Below are 20,375 nucleotides of genomic sequence, written 5' to 3' on the forward strand. Positions count from 1 at the left end.
AATTTTGTTCCAGATTAATACCAAATATCCAGTCATACAAATAGTCTGCATGTGGTGATATTCTCAGAGAGAAAATGTATGATATTTGTCAACCTACTGACATAGCATAGAGCATTTACACAAATATCATCCATGGAACAAGCAAATACCTGTAACACTTTCATTGTGATGCTCATTAAACTGATCCTGGACAGTTTCTGTTGTGACAGTGCCATGAAATTTAACAGTGCCGCCACGACAGTACGCGCAAAAGGCAATAGAGGCGCTCCGCAACTCGGCTGAGCATGGAAGTGCGACCTAGCTACGAACGGCGCTGGCCGCATGTCAGGGCACGGCAGTCGAATGAGGGATACTGAGTTGTTATCATGTAACCAGCTATTGTTTCTAAGTGAGTGTGTTTGAATATCCACGCAATTTCAAAAGCCAGATGAAAAAATTCTTTAGTGATTTTTTCGCAGATGACGCTCTGCTGCAATTTCTGAGTTCTTATCGCTTCACGCCTCTGGGTGATTGCCCGCATCTCGTGGTCATGCGGTAGCGTTCTCGCTTCCCACGCCCGGGTTCCCGGGTTCGATTCCCGGCAGGGTCAGGGATTTTCACTGCCTCGTGATGGCTGGGTGTTGTGTGCTGTCCTTAGGTTAGTTAGGTTTAAGTAGTTCTAAGTTCTAGGGAACTGATGACCATAGATGTTAAGTCCCATAGTGCTCAGAGCCATTTTGAACATCTGGGTGATTGCAGCCCTGCTGAACTCTTGCATGGCCGCCAACCGCGCACTCTACTGCACCTGCTTCACCCTGTCAGGCCTTGTGCTGTGTCCCCTAGTGTGGGAAAATACTCGGTGGGTGCCGACGTGTGGGCACGAGGGTATGGATCTCGCCCTGAATGGATTCCAGGGGTGGTCAAGGCTCTTCGCGGCCGCCGGCTTTGTGAAATACGTACGGACGACGGCTTGGTTGTTCGCCATTACGACCAGATGCACCCACGAGTGGTGGCCACGCCGGTGCCACCACCCCTTCCTTCGCCTCCACCAGCCTGAGAAGCCCGTCCTGTTGCTGCTGCCGATCTACCGTACATGTTGATGCAGCCGACGTCGCTACCATTTCCGAGTACGCTGGAACCGGCCCCAGTCGCGACGCCGCCTTCTCTGGCACCCATCTCGCTGGGGCACACCCCCAGGTCCACGACACCTATGGATGCTGCTCTGGTGTTTTCACCCATCATCTCGTCCAGGAGGCATGTTCCACGCACGAGCTCCCGTCCTGGACATTTTCGACGATACTCTCGTGTCTCTCCGCGGGATCTTCTCGGGGCCTCACAAGAGGCCATGGATGTCTCCACACTGTCCATGTCTCCAAGGAAGTGAGTGGTTTTTTTTCAAGGGGGGAAAAGTGTTGTGACAGTGCCACGACATTTAACAGTGCTGCCACGACAGTACGCGCAAACGGCGATAGAGGCGCTCTGCAACTCGGCTGCATGTCACGGCAAGGCAGTCGAATGAGAGATACTGAGTTGTTATCATGTAACCAGCTATTGTTTCTAAGTGAGGGTGTTTGAATATCCACGCAATTATTGGTGATTAAAGGTTATAACAGTTTCATCAGTCTGAGTAGAATTATCATCATCTCATCTGTGCCACAGAATAAATGTGGTAACTTGGAGTGATTTCACTGACATAGAAAGCTACCTTTCCTTTTGTTGCAATCACAAGACCAACTGGAAACAATGATACAACTGTGCAAACCTCTACACAGGCTCTACAATCTTTCACTGCTGGGAGAAGGCAGTCTGGATCATATGGTAGAAAAATTCTAAAGCTACACTCAAGAAAAAATAGTGCATTTCTGTTTCAATAAAAAAAATAGCACCAAGTTGGTATTTTCTGTGACCTATCAAAGACATTAGACTGTGCAAATCACAGTATTCTTCTAGATAAACTGAGGTTTTATGGAACTGATGGCACAGCTAACCAATGGATAATATCACATCTAACCAAAGGAATTTAGAAAGTTGTATTTAATGTACCAAAGTAATCAGCAAAATTATTTAGACTGGGGAGAAATCACATAATGGGTTCGTCACAATTCAGTCTTAGGTCCACTGTAGTTCCTCATATTCTAATATCCAGTGAGCAGAATCGGTTCTTTTTGCAGATGATACTAGTATTGCAATCAATCCGAGCACACGTACAGTAACGGGAGAAATGGTAAACAATCTTCTTAAAAGTATCCTTGATGTTTTCTGCAAATGGTTTCACTCTCAATTTCAAAAACACCTAACATATTCAGTTCTGCACACCTAGGGGCGTTACACCAATGATAAGTATAACAGACAGTGAGGAAAAAATAAGTAGGATGGAAACTTCAAACTTTTTAACTTTCCATATAGATGAGAATTTAAACTTGACAAAGCATGTTACACAACTCCTAAAACAACTAATTTCAGCCACAGTTGCCCTTAGAAACATCACAAATCTCTGGGGGAGACAAGTCAGTAAGTTGACATATTTTCATATGTGCAATAATCTTCTGGAGCAAATTGTCTTTAAAAAAAATAAAGTGTTCGTAGCTTAAAAATGTTCAGTAAGAGTAAAGTATGGTGCTCACCAACAATCATCTTGAAGACACACCTTTATGGAATTAGGCATTATGACTACTGCTTCACAGTATTTCTTATTCCCTTGTGAAGTTTGTTCTAAATACCCATTGCAGTTCAGAAGGAACAATGATGTACATAATCACAATACCAGCAGAGAAAATGACACTGAGACCTTCTGCAGAGAACATTTGGAAATCATTGAATTGGTCACTTGGGAAACACAAAAAGCATATATACTCATTAGACTTAACCCTCTAGACATTTATCCACAGAGAAAATGAAAATGAGGTCTGTAATGAAACTCCCAACTCCCAAAGTACTGAAAAGTAATACACTACTGGCCATTAAAATTGCTACACCACAAAGATGACGTGCTACAGACAGGAAGAAGATGCTGTGATATGCAAATGATTAGCTTTTCAGAGCATTCACACAAGGTTCGTGCCGGTGGTGACACCTACAACGTGCTGACATGAGGAAAGTTTCCAACCGATATCTTATACACAAACAGCAGTTGACCGGTGTTGCCTGGTGAAATGTTGTTGTGATGCATCGTGTATGGAGGAGAAATGTGTACCGTCATGTTTCTAACTTTAATAAAGGTCGGATTGTAGCCTATCGTGATTGCAGTTTATCGTATCGTGACATTGCTGCTCGTGTTGGTCGAGATCCAATGACTGTTAGCAGAATATGGAATGAGTGGGTTCAGGAGGGTAATACGGAATGCCGTGCTGGATCCCAATGGCCTCGTATCACAAGCAGTCGAGATGACAGGCATCTTATCCGCTTGGCTGTAATGGATTGTGCAGTCACGTCTCGATCCCTGAGTCAACAGATGGGGACGTTTGCAAGGCAACAACCATCAGCACAAACAGTTCGATGACGTTTGCAGCAGCATGGACTATCAGCTTGGAGACCATGGCTGCGGTTACCCTTGACGCTGCATCACAGACAGGAGTTCCTGCGATGGTGTACTCAATGACGAACCTTGGTGCACGAATGGCAAAACGTCATTTTTTCGGATGAATCCTGTTTCTGTTTACAGCATCATGATGGTCACATCCGTGTTTGGCGACATCGTGATGAATGCACATTGGAAGCATGTATTCGTCATCGCCATACTGGCGTATCAGCCGGTGTGATGGCTCTACCCTTCATTCTGTGAAACCCTACATTTCAGCAGGATAATGAACAACCGCTTGTTGGAGGTCCTGTAGGGGCTTTCTGGATACAGAAAATGTTCGACTGCTGCCCTGGCCAGCACATTCTCCAAATCTCTCACCAACTGAAAATGTCTGGTCAATGGTAGCCGAGCAACTGGCTCGTCACAATACGCCAGTCACTACTCTTGATGAACTGTGGTATCGTGTTGAAGCTGCATGGGCAGCTGTACCTGTACATGCCATCCAAGCTCTGTTTGACTCAATGCCCAGACATATCAAGGCCATTATTATGGCCAGAGGTGGTTGTTCTGGGTACTGATTTCTCAGGATCTATGCACCCAAATTGTGTGAAAATGTAATCACATGTCAGTTCTAGTATATTTGTCCAATGAATACCTGTTTATCATTTGCATTTCTTCTTGGTGTAGCAATTTTAATGGCCAGTAGTGTATAACAGGGACCAGTGCTGTGGTAAGTCCAGGTGAAAGACGCTCGGCTGGTACAAAGCAAAGGTAATGTTTTAACAGGGAATGATTAATGCATAATAATTTCCTAAGTGTTAAGAATAAAATTTCTGTTAGTCCTCTGATGGGTTGCTGGTGCATGGCAAGTTGTAATCTCAGTGGCAAGAATAGGTCCCCAACAGTTAAAAGCGAGTTTCGTCCGAATTCTTTACACATCTGCCACAGAACGTGATATTGTCTACATTCCTATGGCGATGTCTTGGTATTATTGCAGTGTTAGGCAGCTATGGCATTCAGCTGTAGCTGCTTATGCCTCATGGTTGAAAGAAGGCAGCAGAGCTTCTGTCAGGTATCTTTTTTCATCATACAGAGTACATTTAATAATCTACATTTAATAAATATACTTTTGGACAAAGTCATTCATCAGGTGCTGAGCATGTGATTAAAGACTTTTACCGAAAGGTGGTATTTTTTAGTAGTCTACTTTTAAATGTTCCTGTCTGCCACTCGATTCTTCTGTGCAGTAGGCAGCAGTCTCCATGTCATATTTGTGTAATTATTGATGATTATGAAAGTGAAAGGAAAGGAGAGAGTGAAACGTAGTTGTGGTACGTCTACTGCTCTCGAACAGCATTAAAAAAGTGGTGTGGAAGATGTAGATTTTAATGCTCTATTCAATTGATATATCACCTTCAGTTTTACTGTATATGTTCTCACTCCATGAGGCAGTGCAGAGAGGTTTGAGGTTTACTCAGTTTCAAAGAGTTATCTTGGCTGTGGAGACAGGTATTATGCATGGCTAGGGAAATTTTTGCTTTTGTATAGTGGGACATTATTCTATTACCAGCTAACATGTATGTCTTATAAAGTTTTCCTTATTGAAGGAAGTAACCACAATTTATCCACACCATCAGTGCCAAACTTTTTGTTGTTGATCTTTCTGTGAAACATAACAACAAGAACCTGGGTCTATGTGGTTCATCTGGATTGTCTCTCAATACTTAAACACTTCTCAACTCTAGAGCTGGGAAGTGATTCACCATTGGCGTGGTCTTATTTTAGACTGACGTCTCTCTCTCTCTCTCTCTCTCTCTCTCTCTCTCTCTCTCTGTGTGTGTGTGTGTGTGTGTGTGTGTGTGTGTGTGTGTGTGTGTGTGTGTGTGTTTCTGTACAGCTGTAAACAGAACCATGTTGTTAATATAATAGAGGGAAACATTCCACGTGGGAAAAATATATCTAAAAACAAAGATGATGTAACTTACCAAACGAAAGTGTTGGTATGTTGATAGACACCCAAATAAACACACACACAAAATTCAAGCTTTCGCCACCCACGGTTGCTTCATCAGGAAAGAGTGAAGGAGAGGGAAAGACAAAGGATGTGGGTTTTAAGGGAGAGGGTAAGGAGTCATTCCAATCCCGGGAGCGGAAAGACTTACCTTAGGGGGAAAAAAGGACAGGTACACACTCGCACACACACACACATATCCATCCGCACATATACAGACACAAGCAGATATTTGTAAAAGCCTGTCTATCAACATACCAACGCTTTCGTTTGGTAAGTTACATCATCTTTGTTTTTAGAACCATGTTGTTATTATGAACAAACTGAGTTGTAGAAACAATGGTACACACATTAGAAATAACTCTTATGCTAACTTTGATAAACCATAATTTTATCAAGTATAGTGTCAAAATAATTACTTGGAATCTATTGCAGTTTAAGATGCTTATTTTTTTATTACTGTATTAGCAATTATCATAACTCTAATATATGTGGATGACTGTTTTTGTAGCTTTGTGCAAAGTATAATTTCTGCAATAATTGTGGATAAAATTTACTCTAAAGTACTTGTTCCATTTTATTTAAATTTTCAAATTTCTGTTCACAGGAGGAAAGTAAGTTAATTGCCGAATGCCGAGTTCGGTACCTTTCATTCCTTGGGATTGGACGGAATGTAAAGCAGTGTGGTTTCATCATGCACACTGCACAGGATCTCTTCATGGCCCATGTATTCCATTGTGAACCTTCATCTGGAGCATTATGCAAGACTGTTGAAGCAGCCTGTAAGGTAAGACAACAGAAAAGGCCTTCAACTGTTTGTAACCTTACAGCCTCAACTGAGGAAAAAGTGACAAAAAGGTGGTGTAATACATATATGAATGACTTTGCTTTCTGTTGGTAGGCCTATTTTTTCCAATGTGTTTGAGGGCTTAAAAAGTAATGATTTTGGTTTGTTTATAACAGATAAGGGCCAAGGGAAGAATTGGAAAACTCATTTGTGCACAGACCTTTTTATGATTCTTTAAAGTATAATAACAAGTGTGTGACTTACACAGAGCACATACCCAGTTAGCAATACTGGCAAGGGATATTGAAAGTAAAAATTCAGTTAGTTATTGTCCTGCATTACAAGGCACAATTTGGTAGATACACTGAGGTGACAAAAGTCATGGGCTAGTGATATGCACATGTACAGGTGGCAGTAGTGTTCTGTACCAAGGTATAAAAGGGCAGTGCATTGCCAGAGCTGTCATTTGTACTCAGGTGATTCATACCAAAATGTTTCTGATGTAACTGAGGCCACACAAGAGGAATTAACAGACTTTGAACATGCAATGGAATTTGGAGCTAGATGCTTGGGACATTCTGTTTTGGAAATCGTTAGGAAATTCAATATTCCACTATCCACAGTGTCAAGAATGTGCTAAGAATACCAAATTTTAGGTATTATGCCATGGACAATGCAGTGGCTGATGGCTTTCACTAAATGACCAAGAGCAGCGGCATCTGTGTAGAATTGTCAGTGCTAACAGACATGGAACACTGCACGACAGACAGTGTGGCGAAATTTGGTGATAATGGGCTATGGCAGCAGATGACTGATGCGACTTCCTTTGCTAACAGCTCGACACTGCCTGCAGTGCCTCTGCTGGGCTTGTGACCATATCAGTTGAGCCCTAGACAACTGGAAAACCATAGCCTGATCAGATGAGCCCCAATTTCAGTTGGTAAGAGCTGATGGCAGGGTTTGATTGTGGTGCAGTCCCAATTTCAGTTGGTAAGAGCTGATGGCAGGGTTCGATTGTGGTGCAAACTCCGCAAAGTCATGGATCCAGATTGTCAACCAGGCACTGTGCAGGCTTGTGGTGGCTCCCTAACGGTGTGGGTGGTGTTTACATGGAATGGAAAGAGTCCTCTGGTCAAATTGAACCAACCACTGGTTGGAAATGGTTATGTTCAGTTACTTGGGGACCATTTACAGCCATTTATGGACTCCCTGTTCCCAAACAACAATAGACTTTTTATGGATGACAGTGTGCCATGTCACTGGGCTACAGTTGTTAACAATTGTTTGAATACCATTCTGGACAGTTTGAGTGAATGATTTGGCCACCCAGATCACTCAACATGAATCCCATCAAACATTTATGGGACATAATTGAGAGGTCAGTTTGCCCACTGAATCCTGCACTGGTAACATTTTCACAATTATGGATGGCTATATAGGCAGCATAGCTCAATATTTCTGCGGGTGACTTGTTGAGTCCATGTCATATTAGGAAGTATCCTATGACTTTTGTCACTTCAGTGCGTCGTGTTGTGTATGAATTATGTACAAAGTAAAGATGAAGGTGATGAAACCTGAGTGTAACTCATAATTTAAAATCTTCAGACTTAAACGACATCTTGGTCAGCTGATAGTGACTGAAGAAAGAGTTGTTTTATATCCACTTGCAACCTCTTCTCACCAGTGTTATTTACATGAGAAAGTAGGAGCGAAATTTTAAAGTATTTCTTTTACAACAGCAGGTGTACATTTTTCCTAATCTGAGTTCATGCTCCTTGGTATGAAAGTGACAGAATTCCTTGATCTGATAACCAGTGCAGGTAGCAGTTCAAGTAACTGGAGGCAGGCAACATTAAACTGAGCAAGTTCATCACACACACATACACACACATACTTATATTGTGCCGGTTGTGGCACAATGCCAGGATTACAGACTGGTGGGTGGTCTGGAATGGGCGTTTGTCTCAAGTAGGGTGGGCAGAGGGAGAAAGAGGCAGGAAGGGTGAGCAATGGTTGAAGAGGGTTAGTTGGTGGCTTGGAGGGAGGCAGCAGGTTTGTGGTATAGGAATTTAGGAGGGAGAGGCAGCACTTGCACAGGATAGGAAAGCAACACAGAGGCACTGGAGCCAGTGAGTGCATGCAGCACACAATGCAGATAACGTGAAGGCATGGACTGGGGAGAATATGACAGAACAGAGGAGGGGAAAAGTGTTGGGTAGATGTCGTGGGTGCAGTGGGAGATTGGAGCCAGGAGGATTACAAGAGCAGAAGGTGTGTGAATAACTCCTACCTAGCACTCTACTACTAGAGGGAAAGACCAAGGTGGCATGGGTCGTGAAGTGTTCATTGAACTTGAGCATGTTGTGCTCAGCAGCATTTTCAACCATGGGTGGTCAACTCCGTTCTTGCCCGCGGTTTGGCAGTGACCTTTCATTCTGGTGGACAGCTGGTTGGTGGTCCTGTTGGCATAAAGTGCTGAATATAAATTGCAGCTGAGTCAGTATATGACATCACTGCTTTAACAGGTGGCCCTGCCTCAGATGGAGTAGGACAAGCCTGTGACAGGATTGGAGTACATGTGCTGGGTGGGTGAACCTGGCAGGCTTGTAGCTGAGTCTTCCGCAGGTATATGACACATGCAGCAAGGGGCTGCATGTGAGAGTGGGATAGTGATGGCCCAGGATGTTGTGTATGTTGAGTGGGCAGCACAGAATACCAGTTTAGGAGTAATGGGAAGGATCATGGGTAGGAAGTTCATCTTTTCTGGGCATGATGATAGACAGTTGAAGTCCTGGCGAAGGACAGGATTCAGTTGCTCCAGTCTGGGATGACATTTGGTGATATGGATGCGGGAGGTGCTCCTTTGCAACTGGTTTTTGGAGACAGTAGGAGGATTAGGATTGTGGGAAGATATGGCACAGGAAATTATTTGTGGACTGGACTTGAGGGTTAGTACCTGCATTTGAAGGCTTTTGCAAGATCTTTAGCATACTGGCCAAGGGAATTCTCATTACTTCAGTTATGCCATCCACTGGCCAGGCTAAATGGGAGCAATTGTTTGGTGTGGTAGGGTTGATGGCTGTCAAAATGCAGTACTGTTGGTGGTTGATGGACTTTATATGGACAGAGGTACAGCTGGAACCATCAGAGGTAGAGCTCAACTTGCAGAAATGTGGCAACTGGGCCGAGGGGGACTGGGTGAAGTGAATGGGGAGAATATCTCGAGGTTGCGGAGCAATGAGGATAGAGTGTTGTGGCCCCATGTCTAGATCATTACAATATCATCATTGAACATAAACCAGATAAGGGGATTGAGAGGCTAGGAAGGTTTCCTCTAAATGGCCCATAAACAAGTTGTTTTAGGAGGGTGCCATGCAGTTTCCCATGGTTGTGCTGTGGATTTCTTAAAGTTCAGTGGCTGCTTCACAGCCTGTGCCTTCTGGATCCTTCCCTACAGCACCCGCTTTTCTGAACTATGCGGATGGTATTTATTTTTGCAACACGTCCTTCACTCTCTTAACTCTCTTGGCCCCAATCTCACTAACTATTGCACCCACATTCTCTCCCCGATAGTCTACCCCTCCTCTGTTCTGTCACCCCTCCCAGTCCACACATTCACATCATCACCACTGTGCACTACATGAATTCACTGGCTGTTGTACCCGTGCACCTGCTGCCTCTCCCTCTCGCATTCCTATTCTGGGCACCTGATGCCTCCTTCCCTGTACTGCAATCCCAGCATTGCACGTTCGGCCAGCACAATCTAGTTACACAGGCTTGTGTGTGTGTGTGTGTGTGTGTGTGTGTGTGTGTGCGCGCGCGCGCACACTTGTTGACAATGAAGTGCTTCTACTATTTAGTGACTTTTTTTCTTTACTCCTAAATTATTTATATTCTGCCACTACTTTTGTTACCATTTTTCAAATCACCATCACCAAGCTGTTTATGTGAAATCATCTTCCTTGCCCATCATTCAGCAGAGGTAGCATGTTGGAGGTGCCACAGGATGTCTTTGTTATTCATTTTTCTTACTGGTTTCCTTAATGTTCTGTAATTTACTTGAAGACAATATCACGGCAAGGGAAAAGGAAGTAGGTGACAAGTATTAGATCAGAGATATGATACTATGAGAACAACTGACAGAACACTGAGATAAATCACAAGAAGACTTTGACAAAAACAATGAAAGAATGGATCAGGGGTACATCACATTCCCTCAGAATTATCAATAACCTTGGGCAGAACCAATCTTGTTAAAACTATTTCACCTAGTATTCAAGATATGTGCGACAGCGTAAATACCTTCAGACATCGTGAAGAATTTCATAATCCTAATACAAAAGAAGGTAGGTGCTGATATGTGTGAATACCACTGAACCATGGGTGCAAAATAGCAACATGAAATATTTATGGATAAATGGGAAGACTTGTGGCAGTTGACCTCAGGAAGATATCAGTCTGGTTTCCAGAGAAATGTAGGAACATTCAAGACAACATTGATCTGACTTGTCTTAGAAGGTAGATTGAAGAAAGGGAAACCTACATACCATTTGTAAATTCAGCGAATGCTTTTGACACTATTGACTGGAATACTCTCTTTGACATACTGAATGTGACAGCAATAAAATACAGGAAGTGAAAGTTTATCTGCATTCATATAGAAACTGGGCTGTAGTTATAAGAGTCAACAGACATGAAAGGGAGGCAGTAGTTGACAAGGTATTATGGCTGTGTAGTAGCCTTTATTTGAAATGTATACTGAGTAAACAGCAGAGGAAATTTGGAAAAGCGATTAAGATTTAGGGAGAAGAAATAAAATCTCAAGATTTGCCGATGACATTGTAATTCTGTAAGAGACGGCACAGGATTTGGAAGAATGAATAGTGTCCTAAAAAAGATAAAATGAAAATCAGAAAAGAAACCAAGAGTGAAGGGATACTATGTATTTAAATTAGATAATACCAAGGGAACCAGGTTGTTCTTTGAGCAGCAAATTGACAACGGCCAAATTAGAGGGATATAAAGTGTAGAAAGGCAATAACAAGAAATATTTTCCTGAAAAATAGAAATTTGTTAGCACCAATTATAAATTTAAGTATGGTTATCTGACATTACCAGCAGGAGAGTGATCTCTGAATTTGGAAAATGTGATTTTTGTACTAGAGAAGTTTTATTTACCCAGATTGCAATAAATAGGCTACATATATGGATGAATAGGTTTGGCATTGTAAACTGCCATTTTCAGCTCATCTGCACACATCAATTATTATGCCCCTCAGTGCAGTGCACTGTCATCTAGTCATAAGCATATTTGGGAGCAACTCATTGAAGAGGCTGCACCAGTTAACATTATGCATTGTATAATAAAACCATAATTGGTGGTGTACACTCAGTAAAGAAATAGTAAGGAAAACCCTGTGAACAACATGTATTTTATAAGAAACTTTTATATGGGTTAACCACAAGTATGGTTTTGTTATATAATATATAATGTTACACACTGCATCTCCATCAACGAGTTGCTCCCAAATATGCTTATGACTAGATGACAGTGTGCTACATTGAGTGGCATAATGACCGATGTACAAAGATGATGTGAAGATGGCAATTTAAACTGCTGACACTAACCATATGTGTATGTAGTTATTTAGATATGGGCAAATAAAACTTCTCTAGTAAGAAGATTATATTTTTCAGGAGTTTAAATATTCGGTACTGTTTTCTGAAAGTAACTGTTTGTGGTGTAATCTTGTACAGAAATGAAAACACTACAGACAACAACAGAGTAGAAGAATTTGAAGTATAGTGCTACAGAAAAATGTTGAAGACTAAATGGTTGGATCGAATAGATGATGAAAAGGTATTGAGTTGTATTTGGGAGAAACAAACATACAAAAACAGAACTTGACTAAAAGAGGGGATCAACTGATAGGGCACATCCTGAAGCATCAAGGGATTACCAATTTAGTGGTGGAGGGAAGTATGGTGGGTATACATTTGTAGTGAGAGACCAAGGCTTGATAACAGAATCAGATTCAGATGTATGGTTGCAGTAATGATGCAGAGATGAAGAAGTTTGCACAGAGTAGACTAGTGCAGAGATCTGCATCAGACCAGCCTCTGGATTGAAGACAACAACAATCACATGATTTAATATACTCTAACTTGAGTGCTGATTATGGTGTTACTTAGTACTCTTACCAAATGACAATTTCCTCGTGTCTTTTTTTTTTTATCTTGTTCTGCTTATGCCATAGTCTTAGATTGTCATGCTGTTGTGAATCTTATAATATGCTTTTTCAATGTGTAATGAATAAAAACTGTATCTGTTCACAGCTAAGGTATCAAAAATGCTTGGATGCACATCCACAAGGACTAGGTCGTGGCCAGCAAAATGCTCAGACCCCAGGGAAAGGTCTGGGTGCTACACTGAAGTCTCTTGTTGGAAGCCTTACTGGCAGAAGGCTGCGTGGCAGTGAGTCCTGAGATGAGGCCCTCTCACTGCAGGTAACTGGTACTGAAAAACAGCTATATTATTGATATGAACTTAAAATCCTGTATCTCTCAGATTTAATCGTTTGGTTTAAGAATAATGTCAGAAGGTCATATGTCTGGAAGGACCTGGAGACACCGAAAGCTTTCAGATTGATTGTATAATCGTAAGACAGAGAACCAAAAACCAGGTTTTAAAGCATCCAAGGGCAGATGTGTACTCTGACCATAATTTATTGGTTATGAAATTTAGCTTGAGAAACTGTGAAAAGGTACCAAATTAAGGAGATGGGGCCAGGATAAGTTCAAACAACCTGAAATTATTGCAAGTTTCAGAGGGGACAATAGGCAAAATTTGACTGAAACAAGGTAAGGGAATACAGTAGAATATAAATTGGTAGCTTTTGAGAGATGAAATAATGAAGAAAACAGAGGATCAAATAGGCCAAAAGATAAGACATATAGAAATCCATGCATAATACAGAATATATTTTATTTAGCTGGTGAAAGGAAAAAAGGAAAAATGCATCAGATAAAACAGGTGAAAGGGAACACATATGTCCGAAGAATGAGATTGAGGAAGGAAGAATGGATGGCTAAGCAGGAATGGCCAAAGAATAAATGCAGGGCTGTTGAAATATGCATGAGGAGGCGGATGATAGATGTCACCACAGGAAAATGAGAGACCTTTGGAGAAAAGAGAAGCATCTGTATGAATATTAAGAGCTCAGGGGTAAGCCAGTCCAAAGAAAAGGAAGGGAAGCTGAAAAGTGGAAGAAATGTGTAGGAGGGCAGTATAAGAACTTCTAGTCATATTATAGAAAGGGGAGAGGAAGTTAATTACGATGAGATGGGAGATATACTGTGACAAGAATTTGACAAAGCACTGAAAGATTAAGTTGAAACAAGGCTCCTGGAATAGATGACATTCCCTCAGAATTATTTGGATCTCTGATAGAGCCAGCCATGAAAAAAATATTTACCTGGTGTGCAAAAAGACTTCAGGAAGAAGGCAGTAATTCCAGATCCAAAGAAAGCAGGAGCTGTAGGTTGTGGATAATACTGAACTGTCAGTTTAATAAGTTATGGCTGCAAAATATTGGCACAAATTATTTACAGAAAAATGGAATAAGTAGTCGAAGCTGAACTCAAGGAAGATCAGTGTGCTTTCCAGAGAAGTGCTGGGACACGCAAGACCGTACTCACGCTATAATTTACTCTAAAAGATAGGTTGAAGAAAGATAAAGGTACATTTATAGCATTTTTAACTTAAAGAAAGTTTTTGAAAATGTTGACTGGAATACACTGTTCGAAAATCAGAAGGTAGCAGGGATAAAATACAAGTTGATAACGTAATGAGACAGAGTTGTAGCTTATTGCTGATGTCATTCAGTTTGTACTTTGAGCAAGCAGTGAAGGAAACCAAGAAGAAATTTGGAAGGGAGTGAAAGGGAGAAGAAACTTGGGAGGTTTGCCGAGGACATTGTAATTCTGTCAGAGACAGCAAATGACTTGGAAGAGCAGTTGGATGGAATGGAGTGCAAAGAGATTACAAGATGAACATCAACTAAAGTAAAGCAATGGTAATGGAATGTAGCTGAGTTATATCAGGCATTGCTGAGAGAATTACATTACGAAGTGAGATGCTAAATGCAGTAGATGAGTTTTCCTGTTTGAGTAGCAAATTAAGTGATGATGGCCAAAGTAGAGAGGATATACAATGCAGACTGGCTACAGCAATGAAAGCATTTCTTAAAAAGAGGTATTTGTTAACATGGAATATATACAGGGTGTCTCTCGTATCAGTTGTCAGGCACATTTAATCTGGTGTTTCCGGAGATATTTGCAGTTTAGTCTTTGCAAAATGTAGCTGAAGTCAGCCCAAACAAATTCTGCTTGTCACTTCTTTCATGGAACACCCAGCATTGATAGAAAGTGCCAATTTGTTTTCTGTTATAAAGAAAATGATTTTTGAATCAGAAATTTACATGGTCATTCAATGGAGCAGTCTTAAGTTGAAAAAATGGAAATGAAGTCCCATGCTTCCTTACAGAGCGTAGGGGAACGATGTGGGAGACCCGCACCGCTTTACTAGGCAAGGTCCTAGTGGAGGTGGTTTGCCATTGCCTTCCTCCGACCATGATGGGAATGAATGATGATGATGAAGATGACACAACACCACCCAGTCATCTCGAAGCAGGAAAAATCCCTGACCCCGCCGGGAATCGAACCCGGGACCCCGTGCTCGGGAAGCGAGAACAATTAGTCAAGTGCAATAGTCTTTTTATCAACATGGATTAACGAGGACGGTAAAATGAGAAGAATAGCCAGTCCTGCAGCAGCAACAGCACCATCCTGGCCTGCACTGACTATCACCTCGCAGTAGCACTGCTTGCTATCTGCTAGAATACTAGATTATTCTTCATGTTTTACTGTCTCTGTTAAAGTGCGCGTCATTTATGTTGGCGGCCGAGTTTAGGTTTGTTCTGCGCATCTGACATCACAAAACACAGTCAGCCAATGAACAGAGAACGACGTTGCCAGATCTCGACTGCAGTGTAGAGCATGGACGAGTATCTTCAGTTTTAGAAACGTTCAATCATAAATAACGTAATAGAACAAAAGCAATGTCTTGATAGCAGACTTTCTTTTATAGAAAGTTTGGAAAAAGCATTCTTTATACCAATTGCTTCATATTCTATTAATTAATTAAACAAAACAAGCAATAAGACTCCTAATTCAGGTGATAGCAAGGAAAGGTGTTTGTATCAATCTCACGAACCGCTTTTTCGCAATAAAGAACAGAGGTAATTGTTTATTTTCTATTGTACTTCAACGAAGCATGAGTAATTTGTAGTCATACCAACAGTGTTTGTCAGTATTTTGCGTGACGCGTTAGAGTCCTTACGGCGTTCTATAGTCACACAAGCTGCGTTAGCATAATGGTTAACGTGTTGGCGTTCTACGCGAAAGTTTATGAGTTCAAACCTTGTGGGGTGCTGAATGTTTTCATTATTTAAAAACAATATCAAAGTGCCTTACTTCACGAATTAAACTCGTTTGAGTGCAATTTTTTGAAATTTCTAGTGCTTTGTCTCTTCATTAATCCTTTCACTGCTGCAGACACGTGCTCCCCGCATTCCGTGCTGTGCGCGATTTTGTCATCACTGCACTGCTCGCCTGTGCAGACACATGGTGTTTCCACTGCTTTGACACACTTATCATTCAATTTCACAAAAATTATTTGGCCCAAAAATTTGATTTTTACACGTCTTCTTGACTGATACCTTCCCCCCATAAATGACTTAATTTTGTTTCGATGTTCAACGCAGTTATTATGCAGCATTAAATGTAGTAAACCATTGCACAAAATTTTGAAGAGTTTACAGAGGTAAAAAGTCCATAGAGTATACTTTCCGTATGGTCGATTTTAGTTGCCACAATGTTGAGAATGAAATGTGGACAAGATACCTAAATTTCATATAAAATTTACTGTATAACAATATCTCATTTAATTTAAGTACCACATAGATGTCCTATGTAATATTAAGAAATATTCCGTCTTTCACGACTGTAATAAAAGTTTTATTTACACCGGACGCATTTGGCTTTATTTTAAACCACTTCAATCAATGAAAGGTATGGCACAAACACAATGGTACTCATGTTCTCTTTCTTGTTTTTGTTCCACAGTCGCAGTTTTACCAATGCTATTGAAATATATTCCTCTTCTGCAACTGTAATAAGTGACTTATTTAGACCAGATGCGTATCTCTCTTTTGAAGCATCTTCAGTGGACAGTATTTTGTCTCCTCCATTGCCAAGTCACCTTTCGTAGTTTTGTGCTGTGGTAACACAATATTCAATGTTTGTGTTGGCTGATCAGTGTTTTAGCAAATAAATGTTGTTTGTGTGTGCCACACACGAAAACTATATTTGACATAGCTCAGAGCACTTCACTGATAGATGGTATATTCAAGTCCTAATGTTTTTGTAAGTCCACAGTTTTGTTTAATGTATTTTGTCTACTTCCTTTTGATTGATTGAAGTGCTTTAAAATAAAGCCAGATGTGCCCAGTGTAAATAAAACTTTGTTACAGTTGCAAAAGATGGAATATTTCTCAATATTACATACGACACCTATGTTGTACTTAAATTAAATGAGATATTGTTATACAGTAAATTTTATATGAAATTTAGATATCTTGTGGCAACTAACATCGACCATACGGAAAGTATACTCTATGGACTATTACCTCTGCAAACTCTTCAAAATTTCGTGCAATGTTTGCTATATTTAATGCTGCATAATAATTGCGTTGAACATCAAAACAAAATTAAATCATTTATGGAGGGAAGGTATCAGTCAATAAGATGTGTAAAAATCTAATTTTTGGACCAAATAGTTTTTGTGGAATCGAATGATAAGAGTGTCAAAGCAGTCGGAACACCATGTGTCTGCACAGGCGAGCAGTGCAGTGAGCACGTCTTTGTAGCAGAGAAAGGGTTAATGCGGCCATGGTAGCTTTACTTCATGAACTGCGCGCTCTCCCCTAAACGTAAGCTTGCGAACTATACTATACTATGGCGCTGCGTCTCTTGGCGCGTGCGTCATGTGCAACTGGCAACACAGCAATCTCCCGCGTCTGGTCTGGGCGGGCATGCACGAGCCTCCAAGATAAAAGAATTGAACTATAGTACAAATAAAAAAAATGAATTTTGCAATAGACTGAGTTGGGACCACTCTGTCAAATGGGCACATAAAAATTCCATTATAATAATGATTTGTTTTGCAATGGGAAACAAACTGATGTTTTCTGTCAAAACTGGGCTTCGCTTGAAAAGGGTAATGAGCCATAGGAGGGAAACCCGTTATTTGTTAGCAAGACCTTTCTGAGACAGGTGAAATACCCTCAGACTTCAAGAAGAATATAATAATTCCAATCCCAAAGAAAGCAGGTGTTGACAGATGTGAAAATTACCGAACAATCAGTTTAATAAGCCACAGCTGCAAAATACTAAGACAGGTGAAATACCCTCAGACTTCAAGAAGAATATAATAATTCCAATCCCAAAGAAAGCAGGTGTTGACAGATGTGAAAATTACCGAACAATCAGTTTAATAAGCCACAGCTGCAAAATACTAACACGAATTCTTTACAGATGAATGGAAAAACTAGTAGAAGCTGACCTCGGGGAAGATCAGTTTGGATTCTGTAGAAATACTGGAACACGTGAGGCAATACTGACCTTACGACTTATCTTAGAAGAAAGATTAAGGAAAGGCAAACCTACGTTTCTAGCATTTGTAGACTTAGAGAAAGGTTTTGACAATGTTGACTGGAATACTCTCTTTCAAATTCTAAAGGTGGCAGGGGTAAAATACAGGGAGCGAAAGGCTATTTACAATTTGTACAAAAACCAGATGGCAGTTATAAGAGTCGAGGGGCATGAAAGGGAAGCAGTGGTTGGGAAGGGAGTAAGACAGGGTTGTAGCCTCTCCCCGATGTTATTCAATCTGTATATTGAGCAAGCAGTAAAGGAAACAAAAGAAAAATTTGGAGTAGGTATTAAAATCCATGGAGAAGAAATAAAAACTTTGAGGTTTGCCGATGACATTGTAATTCTGTCAGAGACAGCAATGGACTTGGAAGAGCAGTTGAATGGAATGGACAGTGTCTTGAAAGGAGGATATAAGATGTTCTGAGGCATCAAGGGATCATCAATTTAGTATTGGAGGGCAGCATGGAGGGTAAAAATCGTAGAGGGAGACCAAGAGATGAATACACTAAGTAGATTCAGAAGGATGTAGTTTGCAGTAGGTACTGGGAGATGAAGAAGCTTGCACAGGATAGAGTAGCATGGAGAGCTGCATCAAACCAGTCTCAGGACTGAAGACCACAACAACAACAACAACAACCTTTCTGAAAGTATTTTCTGAGCATAGCCTTCTTGTAAGGAAGTCAAATGTGGACAATAAACAGTATAGTCAAGAAGAGAATATAAGCTTTTGAAGTATGGTGCTATAGCAGACTGTTGAAGATTACATGGGCAGGTTGCATACCTAATGAGGAGGTACTGAATCAAACTGAGAAGAAGAGAAATTTGTGGCACAATTTGATTAAAAGAAGGGATCAGTTGAAACAACATTTTATGAGGCATCAAGGAGTTGTCAGTTTGTAATTGGAGGGAAGTTGGAGAGGGGGAGGGGGAGGGATAAAAATTGTAGAGGGAGACTGAGGGATGAAGCAAGCAGCAAACAGGTACAAACAGATGTAGGTTGCATTGTGCATTCGGACATGAAGAGGCTTGCATATCATAGGCGAGTGTGGAGAGCTGCAAGCAGTCTTCAGACTGAAGACTACAACAACAGTGACAACAACAACAACAACATCCCTCAAATAACTGTAGTGTGTTGTGCCTTTGTTTATTCTGCTGAAGCCAGTGTTCATTTTTCTTACCTTGGCTGTTTATTCTGCACATATTGCCCCTATTTTAGTCTATTACAACTTTTTTTTTTTTAATGTGTATCAGATCTTTCACTTGTGACTTCCTGAGTTCAAATGTTGTTTATTTTTAGCGTTTCTATCTTTGTGTGCATTTCATCCTATTCTTATGCATTACCTATCACAATGTGGTCTGGTTGACTTCTCACAGCCTTTCTAGTTTCATATTGTGAAACATTCCACCTATGTTCATTTTTTTAAGTCTTTATGAAAGACAAATAAGAAAAAAATATGCTTCATATTGTAAAAATCACACAGGAATTGTCTAAAAATCTCATGTGATTTCTAAACTGGTATCTAAAAATTTAAGATATTAAAAACTTACAAATTTACGATCTTGTGTGAGTGTGGCAAGCTGTGCAAATAAGTACAGTAAAAGAATTATACAGGATAATTTTATTATACAGTCTTGGTAATTACTTCAGTGGCAGACTTTAGCACTTTCTAATCTTTAGGCCTTAATGGCGTGACAAATGGATTTTGCTCAAAATTCTGCACAAACTGCTTTAGTTCCAAGCTAGCCACATATATTGAGATTCATTGTGAAGGGACAGTACTCTTCACTTATCTTTAAATGACCAGCAGACTACCTGAACTAAATTGTAATTATGGGTGTGGCTTTTTGTAAAAATTAAGATGTGTGATTATTATCATAAACATGATCTTTGGAACACTTAATTGAGCAAATTGTTCCATCTTACAACATCCATAATCAATGTGGTCTTCTTTCCATGATTCAAATAACTCAGTAGTGTGTGAATATAGACACAATAACATACATAAAAATTTTTAATTGTGTAGTAAAAAAATACAAAAATTTTGTAATTTTGTGGATGATGTATTCTGTGTTATTTTCAAACAAAACATTTTTATTGTTGATGAGTTTTGTATCATGCCAGTCACCACCACACTCTATTTACATCTTTTCATCATGTGCTATTACTTTTATGATATTCAAGCAAAATGAAAAACATGTTTGCTCAGCTATATTATGAGTAATATTTATAGTCATTCTTTAAGATTATCTGCAGTTGTCAGACATGATCTATCATACAGGGTTACAGAGTTACAAGTAGCAGT

At 40.4% G+C, this 20,375-nt stretch overlaps 1 protein-coding gene across 4 annotated transcripts in view; it reads left to right on the forward strand.

Moving 5' to 3' along the window:
* Positions 1-20,375, forward strand: part of LOC126094487 (protein Fe65 homolog) — a 262,378-nt gene that overhangs the window by 225,508 nt on the left and 16,495 nt on the right. For all 4 annotated transcript variants that reach the window (XM_049908884.1, XM_049908885.1, XM_049908886.1 and 1 more), the window contains exons 11-12: positions 6,118-6,297; positions 12,634-12,804. In XM_049908884.1, coding sequence (XP_049764841.1) covers positions 6,118-6,297; positions 12,634-12,783 — 330 coding nt within the window. In that variant the 3' untranslated portion in view covers positions 12,784-12,804. The remainder of the gene's footprint in view (positions 1-6,117; positions 6,298-12,633; positions 12,805-20,375) is intronic.

This window comes from Schistocerca cancellata, chromosome 8 (assembly GCF_023864275.1).
Source record: "Schistocerca cancellata isolate TAMUIC-IGC-003103 chromosome 8, iqSchCanc2.1, whole genome shotgun sequence".
Taxonomy (NCBI): Eukaryota; Metazoa; Arthropoda; class Insecta; order Orthoptera; family Acrididae; genus Schistocerca; species Schistocerca cancellata.